This window comes from Trichoderma evansii (genome assembly GCF_050947405.1).
Source record: "Trichoderma evansii strain SZMC 28006 chromosome Unknown GGI43scaffold_17, whole genome shotgun sequence".
Classification (NCBI taxonomy): Eukaryota; Fungi; Ascomycota; class Sordariomycetes; order Hypocreales; family Hypocreaceae; genus Trichoderma; species Trichoderma evansii.
Genome location: NW_028145189.1, coordinates 267351 through 292129, shown reverse-complemented (window position 1 = coordinate 292129; position 24779 = coordinate 267351). Strand labels below are relative to the sequence as shown.

The following is a 24779-nucleotide window of genomic DNA, read 5'->3' as shown; positions in this document are numbered from 1 at the left end:
AGAAGACTGTGCCTTGACCTGCATTGCCGATTCCTGCGACCATCAGCTGTATCTTTATCCATCCGGGGAAGCTTCCCGAGCCGTCTTTTCAGCCTCTGAACTCGACGCGCCTGGGGCGTCTGTTCCGCACCCTCTGGCCTTGCACGCTCAACGACTTTCGGTTATGCGCTGCGACCAAAACGCCTCGATTCTTGGATGGCTGATTTGATGCTTATTGCCTGCCACCCATCACTTTCTGCTCTTTCGACGTGCCGTCAAATCCTTTAGCACTGGGAAATTTGGTCTCTACAACCGCCTAGTTTTATACGTGGCCGATATTCGGCCTTTGCTTGAGTCTGGACGATGGGATAGCGGAGCAAGGGAAGCCGAGCATAGGATTGGCCAGCTGTTGAATATACAATAAAGAAAAAAACGAGAAAGGGAGAGAGAGAGAGCGCGCGCGCGAGAGAGAAGGTTAAGGAAAATAAAGAAAAGACAAGGGAGTACGGAGTAGAAGAGAAAGAGAAAAGGAAAACTTCTTTCATATAGACGAGAGCTTGTGCAGCAGAAACTACACAGAAGCTGGAGGTGAGTCGAATCAAATCGAGTCTCTGTGTTCTGCATGTGCACTGTCCCACCTCCCCCGCTGGAGAAGCTGCGATCTGACTTTCGAGGTGTCTGTCCGATTTGCCCATCTAGGCCGAGAACTGCTCCCCTTGTCATTATTACTACCCGCCTGACTTGGTTATCTGCGTAAGAGCACCAGAGAGACGGGAGGAAGAGGCAAGGGATAAGAGAAAAAAACCGGAGACGGCATCTGTATCGGTTGTGTATACTCGTATGCAAGCTGCTGCTGCCGCGACCCTCTCTTCTTCTCCTTTCCTAGACTCTTCACTGGGCTCTTCTTCTTTTTTCTTTCCCCCAGAGGATCTAACGCCGCACCCCCCGACCCCAAATCTCGCCAGCAGCTCGTCTCGTTGGGGGAACCGTCAGCCTAGCATAACCAACCTTGCCTCATTGTTCCTAAACCATGCCCACGCATGGCCCGCCGTCTCCGATCCTCCAGAAAAGCGTCAAGCGTCAGCGGCAGGACTCGTACGACGGCACGTCATCGCGCAACGGCTTCTCGAGCCCTGAGCAGCAAGCCGGTGATGCGAATCTAGGAGGGGCGGCGAGCAGCACCAGCAGCGGTCGCAGCGAGGCCAGTGCCGCGGCTGCTGTGCACCCCGGCACCTCTGTCTCGTCTGTCTCAGTCTCTACTGCGCCAGGCCCCGGTCCCGGTCCCGGTCTCGGTGCGGGCGCAACTGACGCTGCTGGTGCTGCGGCTGATGGTAGCACCGCCTCCACAACAACCACCACGGCTGCTGCCGCTGCCGCTGTTACTGACGGGCTTGCGCCGACTGGCAAGCCTGGGCAGAGTAGCAACTTTCGCAACGTGAGCGCGTGTAATCGCTGTCGACTGCGCAAGAATAGGTGCGATCAGAAGCTGCCTAGCTGCGCGAGCTGCAGCAAGGTCGGCGTCCCTTGCGTTGGCTATGACCCTATAACAAAGAAGGAGATTCCTAGAAGGTAAGTGGATGAAGGCAACGAAATTCTCAAAATGAATCATGCGTTGAAAATAGCTTCTGTTTATCTACGTCATCGAGTTTGTTTGCATCCTTGATATCAATCCAAACTGTTTGTGTAACGTTGCTAATGGTGAAACCCGCAGTTATGTCTTCTATCTTGAGACCCGTGTCGAGGTGCTGGAGAAGCTCCTGGAATCTAACAATATCCCGTTCCCGCCGGCGGAGGATCTCGACCTATGCTCCCGCCCTGGAGCAGACGGCACCTTCCCGGCTGTACGTGATACCAGTTACTCTAGCCATTCGGAGTACACAGATCACCGCACCCCGCGGCCTCATAGCCACCATGGCCAGAGACTGGATGGCGCAATGGTTCCAGCAAAGAAGCAAGGCGATCAGAGCCCTGCCATGATGAACATTGTTAGCTCATCGAAGCCGCGATCGCTGGCCTCCACATCGGGAGTCTCGTTTGCCCGTGTTGTACTTGCAGCCGTCCAGTATTCGGTACCAGACCAAAATGGCGGGCTAGAGAAGCCTGTCTCTTCTCATCACTCGAACCCGACTGGGGCCGGCACTTCTATGCGCGACTCATTCTTCGGTTTACATACCCGGCCCACCATCCAACCTGCCACCTTTCCGACCAGGGACGTGGCTATGCGTCTGGTGACACTTTATTTTGAGCATGCAAACCCGCAGATTCCCATCCTGCACCGCGGGGAGTTTATGCGCACCTTTGAGCGGGCGTATGCAACCGATGGGCCGGATCTTAGCGCGAGGGAATTGTACATGCTCAACATGGTCTTTGCTATTGGTTGTGGTGTCATTGTCGGCGAGCCAATCAAAGCGGAGGCCTCTGGTGGTGGTGGGCTGTCGTTTCAACGTAGCAGGAATCAGTGCCAGCCGGAGGAGTACCACGCAAGCGCAATCGTTCACCTTGAAGAGTGTCTCAGCAGCAGCGGAGGCGGGCTTGAGGTACTGCAGGCCGTCCTTTTGCTTGCCAACTTTGCACTTCTTCGACCAGTTCCGCCTGGCCTATGGTATATCACTGGCGTGGCAGTGCGCCTTGCGGTTGATCTTGGCCTCCATCACGAAGATGGAGGGGATATAGACAACGGCGGTGGGCAGAATTCTTCTAGCTCTGTAAATGAACCGCGAGACCCTAGCGGTGGCGGCTCAGACCGAGCGAGACGTCTGTGGATCCGTGACATGAGACGACGACTGTGGTGGTGCACTTATTCGTTTGACCGGCTTGTAAGCACCTGCGTTGGTAGACCGTTTGGTATCAGCGACCATGTCATCACGACCGAGTTCCCTTCCATTCTTGACGATGATTTCATCACACCCAATAGCTTTGGTAGTCCACGCCCATCCAGCGAAGAGCCGAGCTACAAGCGCGTTGCTCACCATTATTTCAGGCTGCGCATACTGCAGTCGGAGATCCTCCAAGTCCTGCAATATAATCAGGCGCAAATCGCCAGAACTGGATCTCAAGCGAGGAATCTCTATCCTGAGATGAACAGACAGTTGCCATCCCCGTATCTTGTCCAGTTTGACTCGTATAGATCATGGCGAATTGACATTGACCGAAGACTTCGTGAATGGAAGGACCAAGCACCTTCAAAACATGAAACTGGGGTAGCCTTCTCGACCGAATTCCTAGACCTTAACTACTGGCAAGCCATTGTGCTACTGTATAAACAGAGCCTGAGTATCCCTACCATGTTTGAGGGAGAGTATAACCCTTCCAACGAAGTCAACAGCCCTACTGCCTTCACTGCCGAATTACGAGAAGACGAGGAGCGCATTTACCTTAAAGTTGCTGAAGCAGGACAGAAGATTCTGCGTATATATAGACAGCTGCATCTGAGCAGCCTCGTAAGCTACACGTATCTGTCTACCCACCATTTGTTTATGGCAGGCATATCATATCTTTATGCCATATGGCATTCTCCCACTGTGAGAAGCCGCCTGGTAAGTGCTCACAAATATCTCTTTTTGCAATCAGAATTTGGAAATGAGTTTGGAACGCTGACTTATGTAACGTACAACAGACGATGGATGAAGTAGACTTTACAGTGTTGGCAGCAAAGTCGGTATTCACCGACATGATTGACAAATGCCCGCCAGCAGAAACATGCCGCGACGCTTTTGACCGAACGGCCAAGGCCACCATCCAGATGGCCACCTCGAAAGGCGGATTTGGTTCGCCAATCATGCAGTCACGGCGACCACCCGCTCGAAGGGAGACTACCAACTGGGCTCCTACGCCTTCAGATATAACGACCAAGAGGCCAGCAGCGCCTCGACACCGTCATCCATCCCAGCATCAGCATCAACAGCCTGAGCAACACCACCACCAGCAACAACAGTTCCAGTTTGACTTGGCAATGGGCGACAGCCTGTCATCACCCAGCCTCTCAACCGGTGGAGATATGGCCACTCCACCAGTAACAATGGCTCACTCGCACAGCCATGGTCGACCAAGCCCCTCACGACGAACAGGCAGCTACGACGACGGAAGCTCCGTTGTGGACCAGTCAATGATTGCCTCGCCGTCTATGCCACGCCAAACCACACCCGGCAGCACCACCGGCGGGAACCCGTTTCTGACTCCTCAGCCCCAGCAACAGCAACAGTTTGGTATGCAGGGGCACATGGAGTACCCAGATGCGCAAACAATGGACTTTTTGCAAACGTTGGGTACTGGCTCTAATGGCGGCGGCTTTGGAGGCGGTATGGACCAGGGCCAAATGGACTTTGGCTTTGGCCTGAACTGGGAGGGCATGCATAACGATTACGCAGAGGCGTCGTCCTCGGCGATGAATCCTTTTGACTCATTTTTCTTTGGCGGACCTCAGGGAGGGAATGCCGCCTTTGGTGGATCAAACGGCACTGGTGGACAAAATGGTGGGAATGATGGAAGAGGAAGAGATGGACTAGACGAGGGACCGATGGCCTTGTAAGAAGGCGACGATAATTTTTCAACATATACGTGCATACCCAATGAGTTGTTGTTTAGCTTTGTATTTAGTTTTGGTTTTGGTTTGACTATGTTTTTGCACTGATGGTTTATTATACGCATGGAGGTCTTTTGCGTTGATGATATCTCGGGACTATCTTCACTTTTTTTCTTTTCTTTCGTACTCATGGATATGAATGAAAGAGCTGCGAGTGGCAGCATCTGCAAACAGTATATACCTGACTTGAGCGTTTATATACACATGTATACACATATATACATATTCACATATATACATATTCACATATATACCCAGTGCGTGAACGTATAAATTGCATAGTGTACTTATGTAGTTGAAAATTGAGATGCGCTATCCATTATACTTGCTCGTTCGTCATCGTTAAACATGCTAGCTATGCAAGTGAAAAGTATGTTTGTCTAAAAAATACGCCAATAATAACTCTTCAACTAAATTGATTTAAACAAGCGCCCAACATAGCATCATCATCATCATACATTGCCTGCAACATAAAGAGAGGAAAAAAGAGATACAGAAAGGGGAATAATCAATAGGTGCTAACTGTCAAGCGGCAGTTCAGCGGCGGTATCTCCTGTCGTCGTCTTCACTGTAGCCAGATCTCCGGCTGCTCGATCTTCTCCCCTTGCCCGTGTTCTTCGACGGACCTGCTTTTCGGCTGTGCCGCTTTGAAGATGGCGTAGTCTCCTCAATGACAACCACTTCATTCTCCTCGTCGTAGTCGGAGGGCAGATGGTCCCTCGGTGCTCGGCCGGGCGCCCCAGAGGACGACGAAGTGATGGTGGTCAATGGTGACGGCTCCCTCTTTCTCCTCATGGGTTCGACTATTTCGGGCCCTTTTCCCCTCCTCTCAGCCCTGCGCTTGGTCGTCTTCGTGGTGCGCTCTCGTCGGATCGACAGGATGTCGGCGGCGCGCATCGTGGGCACTTTCCTCCTGGGTTTCTTGGTCTTTGGGCGCGCTGAGCTCAGCATGCTGCGTGAAACATATGATGATTTCGTCTCGACAATTTCTTTGGTGCCAAAGAGGCTGGATAATGGGCCAAAGCCGAGGATGGTGTACAAGATCAATAGCAGCAGGATGAAGCCGGCGGCAGAGCCGATGACGACGCCGACGACGGCGCCGGTTGAGAGGGAGCTGTGAGTAGCATTGTACGTCTCGGGAATGACGACGAAGGTGGGTGTCTCTTGCTGGCGAGCGACGAGGGTGGCGGCGTCGCTATCGATCGTTGTTGTTGCAAGCAATGAAGAGGCGACCGGGGCTTTGCCAAGCTCACCAATCAGCCGTCGCGGAAAAGGCGGCAGGGCGGGCATGTTGTCTTCTCTCCCTTGTATTATCTTCGCTTGTCTGTCTGTCTCTGTCTACCGAAACGCTGCTGGGTGCGCAAAGCTCCGGTCCAGCTGACGGTGGATGTGTGTATCACAGCTTAGCGCTGGAGACAACAAGACAGAGAGACACAAGCGGGGCTAGAATAAGAGGCGAGAAGAAGAGAGAAAAGAGCGGAAGTGCTGTCGTGGTGAGAGAGAAGAAAAAAATTCTCTTGAGCCCAAAGCGAGATGGGGTACGGTGAGGAAAGACGATAGGCGAATCGATACGCGCTATGCAATGCAATGAGGGTCCTCTCAGTAGAATGACGATGACGATGACGATGGGCTGTATTTGTACAGCAGCTGCATCATGTCGCTTTCAGGGGTCCGCTGTTTGCTTTTTGCTGTCTCGCTCACCAGGACATATTCTTGGGACGTCGAGGACAGCCAGATGAGCGACTGAGTGGTGGGGTGCGTAAGCGAACAAAAAGTTTGTGCTTGTTTCCCTCGTCTCGACCAAGGTGGTGAGTTTCTGTTTGCTGGGTCAGTCCGTTGGCTCGAACTTTGCGCAGAAGCCAAGCTCAGCCAAGGTCAGGCACAAGGTGGGATGGATGGGCGGCAACGAGCCGAGACTAGAGCAGAAAAAAGGCGCCCAGCCACCCGCCGGCCACCAAAAGGTGCGCCCAGCCACAGGATTTTTTCTGTTTGGTGGAGGTGGGGTTGAGGCCAAGCTGAGGTGGGACAAACGGAGCTGAGTGCCGTGGAGCTTCTCAACCACAGAGCGAGTCTAGTCGAGTGTCTGCACATGTGTTCCATGTTTGCAAACAAAATGCGGCACGAAAGCGCCGTGTGTCAGTTATGGTGGAGATTTGTGGTTTGTTCAAGTGAAGCTCTTTCTCCAGGAGCAAGCTCGGGCTGGCCATAAGACCTCCCCGGCATCGGATTATCATTTTGTCGGAAGCCTGGCCAGCACCTAGTAGTATCTAAAGTTGAAGAGCTCATGTTGTCAATTGGACGAGGCAGGATACACGTACACTTTACTTGTATAAATTATGATGCAAGTTACTATATGTGTGCAGGTATAAAGTTGGTGAGATATGGTAAAGCTGAAAGAAGCTGATCTGTGAAGACATGTGCTCTAACAACATCTTATAATGATAGGCGAGTCTTGGATATAGATAGCTGCGTTTGAATTGCTCAAGAATTTATAGTAGAATGTGTTTATCGCTGTGACAATGAGCATTGTATGTGGAAACACCTCATTCGGATTGTTCGTGGTGCGCCGTCAGTGAGAGGTTTGTAAGTGGAATAGTCAAATTACTATGGGGCTGGAAAGATCATATATGAAGCTGAAGAAGTTGAACGTGTGACAATCTGATCTAATATGTCGGTACTTAATTAGGTCAGAGAACTGAGGCTTAAATTCCACTTGGGGAATGAATGACACAGGATAAACTGCGCTGTTCTTTGTAAAATTTTTGTTTGAACATAGCCCGAAAGAGGAGCAGTAAGAGGAAAGACTCAGGTACTCGCTAAATCATTTTGACAGGGTTCATCTTCACTCTGTTGATGGCGATAGCGGTCACCAGAAGAGGTGTGGCTGAGAGACAGTCTGAAGGAGAGGAAGCGTGAACAATCCCAGGTCCGGCTATGATAGGAAGTCAGCATGAGATGAGGTGTCTTATATAATATATTTTACTGTATTAGTTACTGCTTTGCATAGCTTTTGAATAACCTCATACTGTAAAACATTTCATCATCGGAAACAGCGATCACGTCGCCTTGTTAGTAAAGATCTATATAATTAGACGTAGTCAATTCTAAGAAGCAACAACAAGTCTCAAGCTTTCAGCTGGAATCGCCGCCAAATCAGTCTATCTAGCCCTATTTAACAGATAATTTTACTTTTTTGTTGTCTCTACTATCTTTCTTAGGTAATTGTGCAAGATCTTCTTCAGTTCTAAAAAGCCATAGTACATACAACATGGTATTTCCCGCGATGTAAATCGTGTGCCGCCTTTTATCTGCTGGTAGATGCAATTTCTTGCCAAAATTCAACGCATGAGTGGATTCTCCATCAGAGACACTGCAGCCAACACATGGATATAGTGGCAGCAGCTCTCCGCTTCCAGTAACAGATTTCGCCCCAGGGCCCAATTCATGTAGCCTAACGGTATGGTACTAAGACAATTTAGAAAGGCAGCCCATTCGGTATTGGAACTCACTTTACCTTTCCACTTCCGAATAATGGACATATAATTTTACCTAAGGCAGTAGACTTGCCCGGCTTCTCGGGAGCATCATTCCATGGGACGTCCAGGTTGAGAGCCAGCCAGCTGAATGTGGCAGATACAGTTTTATCTTCTAAGAAGGTGACATCTGTTTCATACATGTATTTTTTGCTCGTGATCTCCATAGTTGTAAATAAAGATGTACAGCTTGTTATTAGATATTATTTACTAGGTAGTTGTACTATGGAGACGTAGAGAGATCCAGCGGGGTTTGGAGGTGGAATGTCACGCACCTAATGGAGTGGAGTAGATGTAAGCTTGAATCTCGTTCCACTTTCACCCGAGCAGTAGCATTAGCTATTACAGTAGTATCAAATGCTGATCGATCTCTCAAAGTGGAACCAGTGCGGTAGTAAATCCTACCTAGACGCTTTGGGCATTTGGAGAGAGTCCAGCAACAGCGCGAAAGAAATCGCCGCCGAGTAGCCACTATAAGTCTTTATATGATACGCAGCCTGATTTTTCCTTTCCTTTCTTTTCACCCCCCTTGCATCACAACAACTCATGATGGCTGTGTGGGGCAAAATGTAGATGTGCAATTCGCCAGAGACGCTTTCAGCTCGTGCTGCCCGAGGGCGACGCAGCACGAAAGGGCTTAAATACGCGCCTTTCCATCGTCTCGAGACTCACAAGGCTTTGTTCCGTGGGTGCCATCTTTCACTATAAGTAGCTCTCTACTGCCATTCCCACGACAGCACGCCAATCTGCGAGTACGCATACCCTCGAGACCTTGATGCCATGGAACTGCTCCATCCCAGTAACGCCAAGAGTGATGACGAGGGACTACACATCGGCATTCATCCCCAATGTGGTGCTTGTGGGCAGCTATTTGTGCCCGGTGATCATATTGCCGCACGTAAGATGAGAAGCTCTACGCACAGGAAGATGTTTAAACTAACATTCCCAGTGCTCTTTAGAAATACTACATGTCTAGTGTATAATGCGTGCGAGTTTTCAGCTAGCGGATATGCCAAGCAGCCAAGAAGAGGCCATCATACATTTTATAAGATATCGGACTGCTCTCTCGATCTCAGCGCGGAAGAGAGCATAACGATGCACACAGATTGCTTCAAGCTATGCTATCAAGCGTATAAAGGCTATAGTCGCGACTCTCAATACAACGGCGACTGCAAAGAGAATCTTTGGCGCCTATGGCTCGTAGCAACATGGAGATATGCTTGGAAAAGCATGGCGCCTCTCAAGTTGCCCAGCTATAGCGCTCTTACACACCCATCTCCAAGCATTATAAGTAAACTCTGTGGCTTCAAGAAGGAGTTTCTTCCGGAAATTGCCACGCTCATACAGAGCTATTCGCAGTCTAGCATACTTTGGAGATTTGATGCTGTACTTCAACTTGCGGAGGAACTGAATTTTGCTAAAGCAGATGAAGTCATTACCTGCTCACTCTCCGAAGTGCTATGCTGGTCTCGTGGCGGCTCTCCCAAATTGGTGCAAAACGAGCTTGTTGACCTTGACCCTTTTGTTTGTCTGACGATAGACTCTCGAGGCATCAAGTCAATAAGCAGGATATCTGAACTTTCAGCAACTACAGCAGCCCAGGCCTCCATCCACCCTAATGTGTTGATAATAGAGCCGGTAGAGACAATGAAATCAACAAACATAGAATTCAAGGTATACAACATATACTTACACTGCTCTGATACCACCATTTACTAACATTCCTAGCTCGGGAGGGGCCGTTTACAACTTCCCACAACATCAACTATCAACATCTGGAGCGCACCAACACCTATAACAAATCTTCTAGCTTCTCAAAACCTTGTGCGCGCTGCAACTTCATCTACATCATTATCTTCACACTTTGTTACTACCAATTTAGATCCACGCCACTGCACGGGAATTTCCTTCTTCATAACAGGCATAACAGGCAGTAAAATAGTTGGTATATATGGACACGGCCATCGAGACTTGCGCCACTCAGAGGCATTTGAGTATGTGAGCTCTTTTCACGGATGCCGTCTCATCTGGGTATATATGCCACTGGCCGCCAACGACAAGATCAACGCAGTCGGTGTCAGGCGCAGCGCTCCATTACGCGAGCCACATTCTATGACGGTAAGTTTTGAAGCAGAGAACTGGGGGCCAAGAACCAGGCTAATATATAAGTACTTAGATACGGATGACCTCTGGACAATATACGATTGGTATTCCGCCGACAAAAGCCCCAGTGTACGAAACGTTATATACAGTAGCAGAACAGCAACATGCTACTCTTATACATAATAGTCCATGCAACAGTGGCCTTCCAGTTATTAAAGCTGATACTAATTTTGAGGTTGTACCTTGTGGCGTCCAATCAGATGTACCGCCCCTGCCTGCTGCATGCTCGTCTTCGGCGTCACTGGAGAATATTTTAAATATCCAAGTCTTTACGGACAAGTCAACCAAACTGTGTAAAGGCTTAATGATTGAGTATAACAATGGCTTAAAGAGAGCCCTGGGACAATGCCGTCTAGGCATGGATTCTGTCCAAAGTTATCAGAAGCCATCGAGCTTATCGTTTGCTAGTACCTATCAACCAGCATGCGGAAAGCATAAAATATCATGCAAGGGAGTGCATGTCATCTTCAACTCTCAAAATCAGTCATATCTTCAGGATAAGGAGTTGATATGGGAACATTATGAAATGAGAGGGCAGCTGTACTTTTGGTTCACGACGCATGAGGTTTACTTACAGGTCTCTCAAGACTAGGCACTTTCCTAGACACTGCATAACTGAGGTTGAATTCTAGTCTATAATAAATACACGAGGTTAACAATATATACGACATATATCTGGGCTAGCACTACTCAGTACAGTAAAACCTAAATAAGATCAAACGTTTGCACATTGTACCCTGCCTTTGTCAATGCCTTCATCTTTCCGAGCTTTTCAAAAGAATCCAAAGTCGGAAGACTTAAAATCCCTTTCTCAACCAACTTGGCCAAGAAAGATTCCGTTCTTGGATCTTCATCGCTGGCTATTTTTGTTTTCACATCAATGTATCTCGCTCTGAGATCAAATTTTAGCCCATTGAACTGACTATGGATATTACGGGGCAGATCTCCTAGGATGATCTCGCCGTCCATCATGCCATGAACGAAGCATTCGCCCACTACGCGGTACTGCGTATGAGATGTTAAAGAGCCAAGGTCAGATGACTGTGGATATATAGCATTGGTAGCATTGGTAGCATTGGTAGCAGAAGAACGCACTACTATGGGCGCATTGCAACCGAATAACATGACCACTTCATCGCCAATCGCAGCTATTCCCGGTGCCAGACCGACGTATCCATCTCGTGTTAACAACAACGTGCGGGTTCTGCAAGCGTCACGGACGCTATCAAGATACCGAGCAGCCACTGGATCTGAGAATGGCAGCGTGGGCATCTTGTCATGACTGGGCCACTCGCCAACAATGGTGGCAATTAGAGCAACGCAGTCCTCAAATGGTGGCCGGTGAGATGAAGCAGGGAACCATCGGTCGGCAAAATCACCAAGCCAGAGAGCGCGGGTGAAGGCTTCCACAAACTCGTCGTGGGCACGCTGAGCGGTAACGTCCTTGTATGCATCATGGAATACTCTACGGATCTCCAAGCTGATATCCGTAAGGCTGCTACCTTTATCTGAAAGCGTCTCGTTAATTGGAATAGCCCGGCTTACTATTCCACAGCGAATGCCCTAAGCACGAATCAAGCGGTCATCGATTCGCTCAAAGGCAGGCAAGTCGGATAGTAGCAGCGGCACAAAGGCGTGCATAATTGATGATGCCAATTCGGTAGACCAGTCGGGGACCCAGCTTGGCAGCTCAGGAAAACGAGGCCTTGGACTCAGATCGCACTGATTGAAGAGCGTGAGTCCTGCTGTATGCAGGATCTGCTTGCGCGCGGCGTCCGTATACACCTCGGCAACTGTAAGTGTATAGTCTGGGATGATGCCAATGGCGCGTTCTATCTCGCGCAGGCTGCCTAGGACACCATATATTTTGTCTCGCTCGTCCGAACAGCGCGACCCTGCAATCTGCCTCCGAAGGTTCGCCAGCCGGCACCCGCGAACTGAATACAAGGCGACTGTATCGACCCTGCCGATGCGGTCTCCGAAATCACGCCTCTGAACTACGTCAAAATTGCCCATCAATCCTTCATGAGTGAGAGGTTTGCGCCGGAGTGTGAAGATGGCCTGCGAGAATAGCTGCCATGGGGTTTGCTTATTGCCGCATTGAAGCACTGCGCCGTGGTAGCCCAATCCAATCTCTTGTCTGACCCAGACTCGGTCAAACCACTCTCGGTGAACCAGGTGGTAAATAGCGAGCATCTCGCGGTGGCCGAATGGAGGAGACTGCTGCATATCTGCCCAGTGGGCTTCGTCCTCACCTGCGAGAGATGGTTTCACGACACCGTTGGCAAAGTTGACTTGCACCATGGCACCCACATGCTCCAAAGTGTCGAGGGCGTAGGTGCTGTCGTCGCATTCGGGCCCAATAAAGGCAATGCAATGACCCTATTTGCACAGCGGTAGATGTCCGCCATCAACAGGACCTGACTGGAGCGTTCGGCGTAGTCTTCCTAGTTAATGCAGATGGCATCTGCCCAGACAGTACGTGGCCGGTTTGGGTAACGTAGGTGTCTTAACGCCGTAGCCAGGTTCGGCGTGACCATTAAAGTTGCCAGACGAGCAATACCATCAGTCGAATCCGCAAGTTGGATCTCGACTGCGGTTGAATTGTCGGCGGGGCCCCATACATATGATAGGGCTTCAAAGTGAGGCGGGGTCTCTTGATTGAGGTTGCCATGGTAGAGATGAACTCGGATTGTATCAGACGCATCTCTGGGCAAGATGTCAGTCAGTCGAATCTCTCGCGCCTGGATAAGGGGCTGATACTCGAGTTTTGTCATGGTCAACATTTGTTTTGTGTTGGATTAGTTTCTGTAGTTGCGTTAATGTACATACATGTAGTTATCAAATGTTATCTTTGTTTACATACTTGGAAACGAGCTTTGTCTTGGCACTGGCACACCTCAGGAGCGAGTGAATAGAGAGCCGTCTCAATATTCACTGGATATCAATGACTGGTTATTGCTGCTTAGTTCCTCGTTTGTAATTCCCCCACCAAATCGCTAGCCAATCAGCAAATGAGCGTGTGCTGCAGGCGGCCGTCAATACAAACAAATCGTTGCCAATATAATGATGATGGTCCTTCTCTCACCTACCCTTTGCAAACACAGCACAACGGAATTTGACTTACCAGCAGTTGACAAATTATGGAAAAATGTCTCCAATCCATCGTAAGCCTGGCCATTGTAAAGTTGAAATACGTCTGGCTGATATTTCCTAGCATATAGGAGCCTCCAAGTGCCTAGCGATGCACCCTTCAAACTGAAACCTTCGCCGGGAAAGGGATGGGGAGCTTTTGCAACAAAACAGATTGAGCGAGGAGCTATGATCCTGAGAGAAAAGCCCCTCTTTGTGATGCAGAAGCCGCCTCAAAAGATCACGGAAGAGGATGTCCAGACGGCCATTCAGCAGTTGGCACCCGCAGATAAACAGCGGTTTTTATACTTTTTCTTGAATGCCTCTCGACCCTTCATAAGCCTTTTAGATGCCATGGCCGAGAATTCTTTTGAAATCTACCCCGAAGGTAGCATCCTTCCATCTTACGGAGTATTCCTCCTATCATCGCGCTTCAACCACTCTTGCATACCTAATTCCAAGATCCCATCCGCAAGTGTAGAGACTGAGGAGACTCTTGCAATTTTTGCAGCTAGGGACATCACTGCTGGCGAGGAAATCACTTTCTGCTATAGTTCGGATCTTCAATGTCGCATCCGGCATGAGCGCCATCGACGGCTGCGATTTATATGCGATTGTCAAGCCTGTCTCGTAGGCACCTCGTTTCAGCAAGCTAGTGATATGCGCCGAACTCTCGTACGAGGGCTGCAGTATCTTACACTGGGTAAAGATGTAGATGGCCCGAGACAGAGTTCTGCTTTGCAAATCATCGTCGATCCTAAACTAAAGAAGGCAGCAGAAGAGTTCAGCATCTCTCTCTCTTCTAGGTTGATCTATTACCTTCTTATGATGTTTCTTCTGGAGGAAGAGGGATTAATGGACGAATTTAGGATTGAAATAATGCTCCCGAGAATACAAAAAACATTGAGCTGGTTTGAAACGGAAAGCAATGTCGCGATTGCTAAACTTGCTATGGCACAGGGAACCTGGTTCGAGAAGTTCTGCGTTGCCGCCAGGCTCCATGGGCGAAGAGATGCCGCCGATCATGAAGTTGCCATTACTCTAAGAGACCTCGCCTTGAACCAATAACTGGGTCGAAATTGTTGAAGTGTACCGGGTTGAGAGCCGAGGTATGCTAATGGACAGTCAGGGGTGTCTCGGGAAGAAGTTGATCACCTGCAAGTATGCAGGCATTAAGAAGCAAGAGGTTTTCTAGGAACCCTGTAACATCATCACGTCATCTTTTGTTGGCAAATATCGTGTATGGAGCTGCGCTAATTCCGCCGAATCAATTGTGGTATTATTGCAAAGGATTCATAACCTGCGTTGATGGTTCTAGTCTATAATATAATCCGCACTTTTTTATTTAGCCACACCATTCGTCTTCTCAACTGCGCCGATTGATTCTCTCGCGTTCTGAACCGATGACTTTGTAAGGTTTGCAACGCTCCACACATCAAACATGGTTACGATTGCTCGGTGGCCTCCCTCTACCATCATGGGGATCATCTCAGGGGCTAGGGCGCCGCTATTTGTATGTGTTAGCTCATGTAACAACAGCCTATTTTATATCCTGTATGTTGGAGTGAAACTTACCCAAAGAGTGGGATATCATTATTCTTTGCGGCCTTTGCCATGCTCTCCATGGCAGATGCCAAGACAGGATGGGGAGGGCCTCCAAGGGCCAGGGGCACTCTGGCGTCGGCCATGAAGTCGCCAGGTCCGAACATGAGCGCTGAGACGCCGGGTATTGAAGCAATCTCTTCAACGTTCTCGATTCCCTTTACGCTTTCAATTTGGGGAATGATGGCGATGTGGTTGTTTGATGTCTTCATGTTGAATGAATCCTCCGGGTACAGAGAACGGTCTGAGATGCCGGGAGTGAAGGTCCAGGGGCTGAATGAACGAGCGCCCAGGGGAGCTGTATTTGTGTGTAAGCTCAACTGGCTTCAAGACTTTCTCGTTGTACGTTGTGCTGTTGATACTTACGGTAGTACATCTTCTGCATAAACTCCTCTACCTCTTCCTTGCTTTCGCAGTGGGGGATGATGATGCCAGACGCACCAGCATCCAAGGCCGTAGATAGTGCGATTTCATCCTCCTTTGGTACTCTTACAACGACTAGTGTCTGACCCTCAGAGTGATGCTGAGCGGCTTGAATAGCGCTATTTTAAGTTAGCGTCTCATCCCATCGTATATACATGGAATCTTTCAACATACTCGTTAAGGGTCAGGCGATCGAACATGCCATGCTCAACGTCCATCCAAATGAAATCTGGTCTGGCAGAAGCAAAAACTTTTGTCAAAAAGGTGCTGGGGATGCCCTGAGCGACGCCAAACAATGTCTTCTTAGGATCCTTCTGAGCTTCTTTCAGAGCTTGTTTAAGGTTTCCAGGATAGGTCAAGAGCGCCGAACGCCATTTGGCTTGTGTGTGCAAGCTGGTTTGGTTGAGGTATCCTTCGCCAGACATTTTGAACAAGTAGATGTGATGATTATTAAGCTTAAATATTCGATGAGATGCTTCGACTTGAAATTGGAAGAAAAGGTTCGGGGACAGCTCAGTTTAATACTTGGTTCTCTCACTCTGTAGACCTGGGTACTCCCTACTGCGTTGTTGGTGGAGATAGACTCCGCTGGGTATCTCCGATCTAACGTCTCCGCCTCATTAGGCGGCCGCTGGCGACCGCTGGCGGCCGTTGTGAATATTATGTGAGATATGATACGTAGTTGGCTCAATGCTAGTCGGATTTATTGCATAGGCGTTTGCTATGTCCGGAGACATGGTAGCAGACCGCTTCATGCTTTAGGTTAGACTTCCGGAACAACAAGTGCCAAGAAAGAAGAATTGACAATGTAACACTATATTATCAATCTCTGAGAAAATATTGAAGTAATTTAATTTAGCCGTTTACAGATTCCGAGGATACGGAAATGGCAATGCAACATCGATGAACTACTGTGCATTCTTTAGCCGTTATCGGGTGTTGCTATTTTGGAGTTGGGAGGCTGTTTTAGTTGGTTCCACTTTAGTATCTAACTTTGAAGCGTCAAAGATGATTACCCAAAGTGGAACTAACTGGCACACGAAGGAAGTACTTGTATATGCTAGTGAAAGCTATCAACTAGTTCTCACATACCAAAGCTGAAGGAAGCTTGTTTGGGACGACGCGGGATTCTTTACTGTCTTGAGTCTTGGTGCTTATCCATATCCACAACGTTCCAAATCTTAGCATTTTGCCATACATAGTAAGTCCTGTGCTCCCCTATCAACGTCGTACACCGTTACGCATATATCTCTCAGGGATCACCTAACAAACTCCGAAATCTAGCGCTGAGTCACGGGCTCCGTATTTCATACACCAATCAAAGCTGATGATATCCAGACATGCTGTTGTATTCGGTGTTGGTACGACTCCGAGGCGGGACGGAGAAAGCCTCGCTGTCCGCGCTCGTACGAGATGCGTATCTGCAGCTTGATGTGTTTGAGTAGTATTCTAATTGTGATCAATGTGACATATCATAAATTATGTAATCGAGATACAGCCTCAAGTTGATGGATGCATGACGACTTCAACAGAGGATAGTCAATGAAAAAGCCGTCATTATTCGCAAAAATCCCTGTTTCAAGGTAGCGCCGCAATGGGCAGATACCGCCTTTTGGTAAAAGAAAGGGGCATCATGCGGCGTTGCGGGATCTGGTTCGTCGTGGATGGCGCAGCATTTGTGTCATAATGCATCCTTTGATGCCGTGGTTAGGGGCACGTAGGATTGCAGGTTGACAGGGTTGCAAAAGTAAATTTTTTTTTTTTTTTTTTTTTTTTTAATTTTTTTTCCGTTTATTGTTTATCGCTCATCGTTTCCTATAAACTATTCATTTTCGATTAGTCAACGAAAACGAAAATACCGAGTTTCCTTCAACCTATTAAGGAAAATGATCAGTTTTCTTCAACTTGCCAGCAAAGATGCGTCAAGTTTCTTCAACCTCCCAATGAAATATGAACCACACAATTGATTAGTAGAAGGAATTAGTAGAAGGAATTGGCTATACTGCATAATTGCTTAGTTTTGTACTCGTAATCTTTTAGTAAGTGTTTTCGTTTTTTAGTTCCCAATGTGCAACCCTGCTGATGGCACGCAGGATCTAGCCCAGAATCTGTGTTGCGAAAAAGCGGGCCCTGATATTGACGAACGAGGGTATCCTCATTGATCCTGATCTGATATATCAGCATTTATAATGCTGACCGCGAAGAGCGTCAAGCACTTCCTCGGGTAATATACCATTCTACCACTTATAACATATCATTATAGGAACTTATAGAATCACATCACAGCTTCTTCAGTGGGCATGGTATATGTCAACAGCATAGAACGTAAAGACTATAGTAATAGCAGTCTTGCGCAGCGATCTGCTTGGCTTCCGGAACGCTCGAATAATTATTTGCACTGTGGACTATATAATCTATATAACTGCAGTGGCTCTAATGAGCCCATTCTTCTTAAACTTATCCTTAATTCTCCTTAGCCGGGATGACGCACAGTTCCCGAACGATAGTGCATTGATCGTTCTGAGGCCTGTAACCTTTATAGCTAGATGCATGAGGTTTACTTGCAGGTTTCTCAAGACTAGGCACCTTTGGGCAAAATAGAACCCTACTCTATATTATGGACTATTTCTTTTGGACTATTTATTATGGGCTAGTTACCTCGGATCTTATTATGGACTATATACCTCGGACTATTTACCTCGGATTAAATATCAAGGATTACCTACTACAGATTAATTATTCGGGATTATGTATTAAGGATTACTTAATAAGGATTATGTATTCAGGATTATTCATTCATGATTATTAAGTCGTGGTTATTTTTTATAGATTCATTTGTATAGCTAGTCTATTTATATATTGCAGATGAACAACCTGGCTTTCGTACTCGTTAAACCATAACAATCCAAAGCCACTATCGCAGCATGCGTTTCTAGAATATGTGCAGAGATGTCATGAATTCAAGCTTGCACGGTTGAACTCCTATCCAAATCTGCAAATTTTAGAAATTGCGCGTATTTCTCGGTGCTAGTCATCTAATATTGCCCTATTCTACCGTAAAGACTTCCCTTATTCCTCATAAGTTTATGCTAGCCTCCAACAGGACACGAAGAGCACTAATCACAAAAGTTCTATATACTTCAGTAGCCCCTTTAAGGTGTGTAGTCTCTTTTTAAGCGTAAAGATATTAGTGAAATGCCTGATATATTTCGGAGACCAGCCATCCACGTGCTTTTTCTCAAATATAAGCCAGTGAAAGACTCATCTACCCTTATATCCTTTTCATCTTGATTTCGTACCACCGTTTAGAGACACGTGAATAAAACGTCGACCATAGGATCCCCCCTTGCCCCATGTCCATATAAAAAGTTCAAGCTTTGAGGGGCCAATTCCACACAGCTTTGTATGTAAATTTTACCAACCTACCATCAACGAGCCATCTCGCCGTCCTAGAATCTCAATTGATTGGCTTGGAATCTGTCTCGAGCATCACTACTGTCTGCACGTTGGTCGCTCAACACCCCTGGCTATTTTCCAAGTTTGATGGGATGGATGTGCTTACCCCGCCAATACCACACCACCAGCAACAAGAATAACGACCAACGTCATGTCTCCTCACGCAGTGCGCACGAATGCTTCTGGAAACTGCACCAGAGCATTGCCTACAACGAATCCAAAATGGCTGCACAAAAGCGTCCTTTGAGTGCCATTTCCATCGAAGATGCAACAGCACCGAAGATTGCCAAAACGAGCACTAACAATGACTGGCGAGATCTGTTCGAGATCAAAATCAAAATTCCCTCATCGATCGACTGGGATTCAATGGTTCCGACTCATATCAAAATGCATGCACTTTCTCATGGCGATATTAAGTCGTGGTTGGCAGACAAAGTGCATAAAGATATCATCGAGCCCGCCAACAGCCTCCTTGATAGCACAGGGGCAGCCGTCCCAGAGCAGATCACCTCGCCTAAAAAGAATGAGTAAGTATACTGCTTCTCTATTCTCTCGAATAAATGAAGCACTCTCTGATAGCCCCTGGTTTGCCTAGGATGAGTGAAGATAGAGTCGAAAAAGTGGACCAGGATAGCGATAATGACATGGATGCGGACGAGGACACGGACGAGGACACGGACGATGATGAGGACGAAGACGATGATAGTGGCTTTGGCGAGTATGAAGGATATGAGTGGCTCGAGCCCATCAATGCATCCGTTCTCTCAAAGAAGACCAATGCCAACGGCAAGCCTGATTGTATAGGCTCTTGCTCCAGCGTCCTAATTGATCGCGATCGAATACGACCCGTATTTTACAATGCCATCCATCAGCCAAGCGAAGAAACTTCCAGTATGGGATTCGGCCTCTTTGATCGGTATGGACGGCTTAAGCTTGCCTTCAAGAAGGACTCAGTTCGATCCGGTTCCGGCATCTGGGGCGATGAGCTGAACTGCGGTGACATTCTCTTAATCGACCAAGTGCGTATTGACAAGCGTTACAGGCGCCAAGGTATTGGCCAAGAGATGGTTCGTGTCATCCTGCAGAAAGCTCTGGCAAGGTGCGATCCTGAGACATTCGTTGCCATTGCTCGTTCAGCGGCGATAACATCAGAGGTTAGAGACGAATGCGAGGATAAGAGCTATGAAGAGGAAGATGCCATATACGATAGGGAGAGACGCACGGTGGAATGTTTCTTGAGGTCTTTGGGGTTTCGACGCATTGGCTACACTGAGTGGTTCGCCTTCGCCGCAGGGGATGCGCAACATGCGTGCCACTCTCTGCCTGCCGACCAAGACTTCGATCCGCCTGAACCAACACCAGGTCAGACGACCAACGCTGTCCTCGAAACGCTGCTATGCGCATTTGATAAGACCAAAGAAGATGCTGTTCGGTTGGGACTGGCCCAGAAAGCTTTCGAATCTTATGGGCCGGAGGATGATACCTGGGTCTCAACCGACAGAAATGGCAACACCTTGCTGCATCACGTAGCAATATCCGAGAACCCAGCATGCATCAAATGGATTGTTGAGAAATGTCCACACCTGATCACGATTCGGAATCTCTCAGGGGACACGCCATTCGACTCGTGCCAAGAACACCTTGAGAACATCCACAATGAAGAGGGTTTGGATAAGTTCAATGGCCACTCGCAGCTTTTTGTGGAAATCCTCTCCAATTTGAAAGGATTGAGTAACCCTTCACAGGAAGAGCTACAACGGCTCAAATATGGATGCACTTGCGGACAGTGTCAAGGAGGATTCTTGAGCCCACGTATGCATTCTGCACTCCTCTCTAACGCAGAAATCACCTCGGACCTACTCTTTGACGGGATTGCCAGATCCGATGGCGACTCGTTTGTGGAAGTAAATGGGCATAACCTGAAGTACCTGCAACCCGGGGTGCGCGATAACATGCGTACAAACAAGTCCATAAGGCAAGGATTCGCCAGCATTTTCGGCCGCTTTGCGGAGTTTCTGCAAGACAGCACAGAGCCTCCCCGTGCGAACAAGATCTTCGAGATGATCCTATTCGAAAATGAGTGGCCACCTGTGACGAAGAACTATCTCAAGCGCGGTGGCACAGTCGAGGCTGTGGGCTCCACCCTCTTCATGAAAGCCATGAATGAGTCGCGTTGGGCTGGAGGCGGAATACACTGGGAAGCCTTTGAAGATAATATAGAGGCGCTTCCGGCCTGTCGCAACGATGACGAGTTTGGGTTCGTGAGTGGCCTCTGTGGTTATGAGCGTGTTAGTCAGATCGAGCACTCAGTCGACTGAGATTCTACCCGCTAACGATTGATTTTTAATGTCACAACTGCCCACAAGACAAGACATTCATACAGGCAATTTCTCTCTCACGAACTCTCTCACTGCCTTTCGATTGCTTGGCTATGTGGCTAGATTTGTAACGTATTAGGAAGTTGCTTCCCTCGTAATCCAAGTGTAGATTAGATGGTAAACACAAGGCTGTGGCATGACTATCCAGCGAGTAATTAGGAGTGAGTAACGTTACGTATAGGTGAGAAATTATAGTAGAAAAGCGGTGATATATTCAAGAATGTAAGATTTGATAGTGGAACAGAGTGGATTTAGACATTATAATTCCGAAAGTCTTGATGGCGTACAAAGACAGGGGTAAGATAAATAGCTTCTACTCTCTATTTATCATTGTAAATAACCTGTATCGAGATATTTTGAAAGAAAATAGTTTTAATAAAATGGTACCATTTAGCTATTTTATCGATGTTATAGAGATGTATTATGAAATTTAAGCAGCTTGCTGGGGGCTGTCCGTAGGATTTGTGCGCTACGTATGTCTTGTATGTTATAGCTCAATCAATAAAGAAATTAGACAGTGAAAATGATTGAATTCGCCAGTAAAGCATTTTGGCAGTGCGAACAATGTGGTATCGAAGCAAGTTACGGCACTTATGCATGGGTTAAGCTCAACCATATACCCAACGCAAATAGTCTGTGAGGTCACATCACATGATCTCCTTTGCGTACCTAAGTACACATATACAGATTTACAAACTCAGAATAACTCTAACCTAGATTTTAGATAGTTCATAAAATCCCATCCTACGTTACAGTTCCTCCATGGTCGTGACGCCACGATACTCTTCCCTCCGCCCGATCCGTGGTATAGTCTCTAGGAACACCCATTGTTTCTACTGCATCTAGTGCGAATCAGCACTAGGATGAAATAAACACTCGACGATTCGGCATTCAAGGAACATTCGGCATTAAATGGTCAGGTTTCACCACGAGATAGGTGGACAGGGGAAGCCTACTGGGCTCCCCTTGCTAGCCGCAGCGATCATACTGAAGCAGGCTAGCTTTCAAGGCAGCAACGTTTGACCAAAGAGCTCCTAAGGTGTTCATCATGCATCGGAAATAGAATAGAATAGCTGATAATTGCGACATCCGGCTATTGTTTCAATGAACCACGCTGACTTCAATTATCAGACAACCCAAAGGGGTGTGAAGCAATCGCGAGATACAGATTTATATCAGCACTCGCTTAAATAATACCTCTCAGCAGCATCAATGATTATTATAATTTCCAAAATGCCAATTCAAAGCATAATCTCATTCGAAAGATTCAATTTTGAATTTTTAAGCTAATTGGATCCAGTTGTCGGAGTTGTGTCAAAGACAATTTAGTTGTGATATTTGCAGTTGTATGGAGGGGTGCATCTCGCATCTCGCATCTCGCGTCTCGCGTTTCGGACGATTCATCACACCGCATAGCAATAAACATACGTTTCAACGACTCTGCAACTCTGTAAATATTATGACCGAAGATTATACTAGTTCTGGGCCCCTTAACATAGTGGCTTGGAAACCATTGGCCAAGTCTGGAATATGTCTCCCAAAGAGGAAGTTCGAACATGCTCTGGCTCCCCTTATTGGCGCGGAACATGCATCTTGATCCTTCCCATCGCCAAGTAGGCTAAAATCACCACTGCCGAGACTTGTCGCTATTCAGATTGGGTAATGGTGCATCTTGACAGCGTCATGCGGGATTGTTCCACCGATGGAGGGCCGAATGCGCTTCAATTAATCATGGATATAAGGCCACCGTCTCCCTCGACTATGAAGCGCAACACAATACAAACTATCAGCTTAGGATAGTCTGCTTGCATCTTCAAAATGAAGGGTTTCGTCATTGCTTCGGCTCTTGGGATGGCTGCGGCCGCCCCCAATGTAGCTGTTCCCTATGCCAACACAGCTCCCTCTGCCAACATCACTCTCGAAAACATCCAAAAGGTTGACTTTAGCACGGCTGGAGGCAAATACGACAAGCGTACGCTTCACGGCCCCTTCATTGGAAACTTCCCCGACCCTTCACTCATCTGGGGCGATGGTTCATGGAAGGCATACGCAACTTCGTCACAGGGGAAGAATGTCCCTGTTGCTGTGTCGAACGATGGCCTTACCGGCTGGACGGTGCAGTCACAGGATGCACTGCCTAACACTGGATGGGCTCGAGCTAGCGCTGGTATCTGGGCTCCAGATGTTCAGAAGAATGTAAGTAAAAGTTGGGTTTTGGAAATTATTAGATGCTGATGCTTTGCTTTACCAGGACGCCGGCACCTATGTCATGTACTTTACCGGCACAAACACCAACGGTGCTCACTGCATCGGTACTGCGACATCAAGTGCTGCTGCTGGTCCCTTTACCCCCGCAGCAAGCCCCCTGATCTGCGATGATGCCAATGGCGGTGTCATTGACCCTTCAGGCTATGACGATGGAGTCAACCGCTGGATTTTGTGGAAGGTTGACGGCAACAGCCTTGGTGGTGCCACCACCTGCCAGGGCGGCACTCCTTCGGGATCTTACTACCCCACGCCCATCAAGATCCAGCGCATGGCTCGTGATGCTTTGACTCTGCTGGATAGCCCGAGCACTATCCTTGATAACCAGGGAGCTGCCAACGATGGTGTTGTCGAGGCCCCCGTCATCTACAAGATTGCCGACAACAACTACGTTCTCTTTTATAGCGCTCACTGCTACTCAAGCGACGACTATGACATCGAGTATGCCTTTTCATCTACGATCAACGGAGCTTACACCAACCGTGGCATCTTGGCCAGAACCATCTCCAACCTTGGCATCTACGGCCCTGGCGGTTTGGATCTCGACCCCAATGGCGTTAACGTTGTATTCCACGGCCGTACTACTGCCAACACACCTAATGGCGCAAGAGAATTGTACTCCGCCAACCTTGCTATCAACGCTAACCATGTCATCACTGGTGCGAACTGGTAAGGGGTTTGTGTTTGGGTGGATGGGCTGCCTTTGGTGGGGGGCGAATTGGCGTCTTTAACCCAAAGCAAGACTTGCAACAAACAACGCACAATTCCTGTAAATGCTTCATTTCTGCTGTACATAAACGCGTACTCAAACGCATTAGTAGTTAGATGATTTGGATGATGAGACTAGATGATGACAAATGTTGTATATGAATATGAAAGTGGAATATTGAATATATTTTCCTCCCCATGTCAGGGGCGATGTTTTGATCAACTACATGTAATCTTTCCGTGGAATCTTTCCGTGTGACCACGCTAGGCTAATGGCCATGCACTAAGTTGATAGGCTAATCCATGTCGCTAATAATCTGGGTAGCATAGCGAATATTTCTAATAATAGCTTTACACCCTTGTTTATAGGATGTTTAGCTATTTGACTTGACTTACTATCGTTTAAAGAGACTGCAGCAGTCTTGTAAATACCATAACATATGCAACGCAGAAAGCCTAGGTATATAATTCAAGCAGCTTGCTAGCAGTAGAAGATGCTCATAGCGTTAACCACCGTTTTGATCTATAACCCATTTAAATAGAGCCATGTAACTCATG

The 24779-nt window shown here is 47.8% G+C and overlaps 10 protein-coding genes across 10 annotated transcripts; 5 read left to right on the top strand and 5 right to left on the bottom strand.

Moving 5' to 3' along the window:
• Positions 1-247: 247 nt before the first annotated feature.
• GGI43DRAFT_116079 (uncharacterized protein) lies at positions 248-856 on the bottom strand. The gene has a single exon (XM_083198977.1). It carries the CDS (start codon positions 700-702, stop codon positions 286-288), a length of 417 nt encoding a protein of 138 aa, XP_083058303.1. The 5' UTR covers positions 703-856; the 3' UTR covers positions 248-285.
• Positions 857-4803, top strand: GGI43DRAFT_116090 (transcription factor domain-containing protein). Its single transcript, XM_083198978.1, has 3 exons — positions 857-1548; positions 1691-3515; positions 3596-4803. Exons 1-3 carry the CDS (start codon positions 1010-1012, stop codon positions 4505-4507), a joined length of 3276 nt encoding a protein of 1091 aa, XP_083058302.1. The 5' UTR covers positions 857-1009; the 3' UTR covers positions 4508-4803.
• On the bottom strand, positions 4804-5995 carry GGI43DRAFT_116091 (uncharacterized protein). Its single transcript, XM_083198979.1, has one exon. It carries the CDS (start codon positions 5849-5851, stop codon positions 5099-5101), a length of 753 nt encoding a protein of 250 aa, XP_083058301.1. The 5' UTR covers positions 5852-5995; the 3' UTR covers positions 4804-5098.
• A 1583-nt stretch (positions 5996-7578) lies between these two features.
• Positions 7579-8621, bottom strand: GGI43DRAFT_410951 (uncharacterized protein). The gene is made up of 2 exons (XM_083206670.1): positions 8076-8621; positions 7579-8026 (listed from the first exon to the last, which is right to left on the bottom strand). Exons 1-2 carry the CDS (start codon positions 8259-8261, stop codon positions 7730-7732), a joined length of 483 nt encoding a protein of 160 aa, XP_083058300.1. The 5' UTR covers positions 8262-8621; the 3' UTR covers positions 7579-7729.
• A 253-nt stretch (positions 8622-8874) lies between these two features.
• Positions 8875-10849, top strand: GGI43DRAFT_424276 (uncharacterized protein; the record flags this gene model as incomplete). The annotated part of the gene is made up of 4 exons (XM_083208349.1): positions 8875-8992; positions 9044-9768; positions 9823-10212; positions 10271-10849. 4 exons carry the CDS (start codon positions 8875-8877, stop codon positions 10847-10849), a joined length of 1812 nt encoding a protein of 603 aa, XP_083058299.1.
• Positions 10850-10962: 113 nt separating this feature from the next.
• GGI43DRAFT_424275 (HET domain-containing protein) lies at positions 10963-13043 on the bottom strand (the record flags this gene model as incomplete). The annotated part of the gene is made up of 4 exons (XM_083208348.1): positions 10963-11765; positions 11829-12639; positions 12678-12704; positions 12735-13043. 4 exons carry the CDS (start codon positions 13041-13043, stop codon positions 10963-10965), a joined length of 1950 nt encoding a protein of 649 aa, XP_083058298.1.
• Positions 13044-13369: 326 nt separating this feature from the next.
• Positions 13370-14594, top strand: GGI43DRAFT_116015 (SET domain-containing protein). Its single transcript, XM_083198976.1, has 2 exons — positions 13370-13424; positions 13475-14594. The coding sequence occupies exons 1-2, from the start codon at positions 13409-13411 to the stop codon at positions 14455-14457; spliced, it is 999 nt and encodes a 332-aa protein (XP_083058297.1). The 5' UTR covers positions 13370-13408; the 3' UTR covers positions 14458-14594.
• GGI43DRAFT_116012 (HpcH/HpaI aldolase family protein) lies at positions 14594-16078 on the bottom strand. The gene is made up of 4 exons (XM_083198975.1): positions 15589-16078; positions 15358-15533; positions 14965-15289; positions 14594-14896 (listed from the first exon to the last, which is right to left on the bottom strand). The coding sequence occupies exons 1-4, from the start codon at positions 15837-15839 to the stop codon at positions 14731-14733; spliced, it is 918 nt and encodes a 305-aa protein (XP_083058296.1). The 5' UTR covers positions 15840-16078; the 3' UTR covers positions 14594-14730.
• Positions 16079-18466: 2388 nt separating this feature from the next.
• Positions 18467-21642, top strand: GGI43DRAFT_410944 (GNAT family N-acetyltransferase). Its single transcript, XM_083206669.1, has 3 exons — positions 18467-18919; positions 18999-19397; positions 19466-21642. The coding sequence occupies exons 2-3, from the start codon at positions 19093-19095 to the stop codon at positions 21186-21188; spliced, it is 2028 nt and encodes a 675-aa protein (XP_083058295.1). The 5' UTR covers positions 18467-18919; positions 18999-19092; the 3' UTR covers positions 21189-21642.
• Positions 21643-22951: 1309 nt separating this feature from the next.
• Positions 22952-24273, top strand: GGI43DRAFT_115963 (glycoside hydrolase family 43 protein). The gene is made up of 2 exons (XM_083198974.1): positions 22952-23444; positions 23500-24273. Exons 1-2 carry the CDS (start codon positions 23067-23069, stop codon positions 24184-24186), a joined length of 1065 nt encoding a protein of 354 aa, XP_083058294.1. The 5' UTR covers positions 22952-23066; the 3' UTR covers positions 24187-24273.
• The last annotated feature ends 506 nt before the right edge of the window (positions 24274-24779 follow it).

Bases quoted from the DNA above. Each gene is read 5' to 3' on its own strand.
- GGI43DRAFT_116079 (XM_083198977.1), bottom strand. From the start codon at position 702: ATGACAAGGGGAGCAGTTCTCGGCCTAGATGGGCAAATCGGACAGACA.
- GGI43DRAFT_410951 (XM_083206670.1), bottom strand. From the start codon at position 8,261: ATGGAGATCACGAGCAAAAAATACATGTATGAAACAGATGTCACCTTC. The intron at 8,027-8,075 runs GTAAAGTGAGTT...AAATTGTCTTAG, and splicing joins CATTATTCGGAAGTGGAAAG to TACCATACCGTTAGGCTACA.
- GGI43DRAFT_116012 (XM_083198975.1), bottom strand. From the start codon at position 15,839: ATGTCTGGCGAAGGATACCTCAACCAAACCAGCTTGCACACACAAGCC. The intron at 15,290-15,357 runs GTAAGTATCAAC...ACACAAATACAG, and splicing joins TATGCAGAAGATGTACTACC to CTCCCCTGGGCGCTCGTTCA. The intron at 14,897-14,964 runs GTAAGTTTCACT...ACATACAAATAG, and splicing joins AATGATATCCCACTCTTTGG to CGGCGCCCTAGCCCCTGAGA.
- GGI43DRAFT_116091 (XM_083198979.1), bottom strand. From the start codon at position 5,851: ATGCCCGCCCTGCCGCCTTTTCCGCGACGGCTGATTGGTGAGCTTGGC.
- GGI43DRAFT_115963 (XM_083198974.1), top strand. From the start codon at position 23,067: ATGAAGGGTTTCGTCATTGCTTCGGCTCTTGGGATGGCTGCGGCCGCC. The intron at 23,445-23,499 runs GTAAGTAAAAGT...TTGCTTTACCAG, and splicing joins CTCCAGATGTTCAGAAGAAT to GACGCCGGCACCTATGTCAT.
- GGI43DRAFT_116090 (XM_083198978.1), top strand. From the start codon at position 1,010: ATGCCCACGCATGGCCCGCCGTCTCCGATCCTCCAGAAAAGCGTCAAG. The intron at 1,549-1,690 runs GTAAGTGGATGA...TGAAACCCGCAG, and splicing joins AAGAAGGAGATTCCTAGAAG to TTATGTCTTCTATCTTGAGA. The intron at 3,516-3,595 runs GTAAGTGCTCAC...AACGTACAACAG, and splicing joins CCACTGTGAGAAGCCGCCTG to ACGATGGATGAAGTAGACTT.
- GGI43DRAFT_410944 (XM_083206669.1), top strand. From the start codon at position 19,093: ATGGCTGCACAAAAGCGTCCTTTGAGTGCCATTTCCATCGAAGATGCA. The intron at 19,398-19,465 runs GTAAGTATACTG...TGGTTTGCCTAG, and splicing joins ACCTCGCCTAAAAAGAATGA to GATGAGTGAAGATAGAGTCG.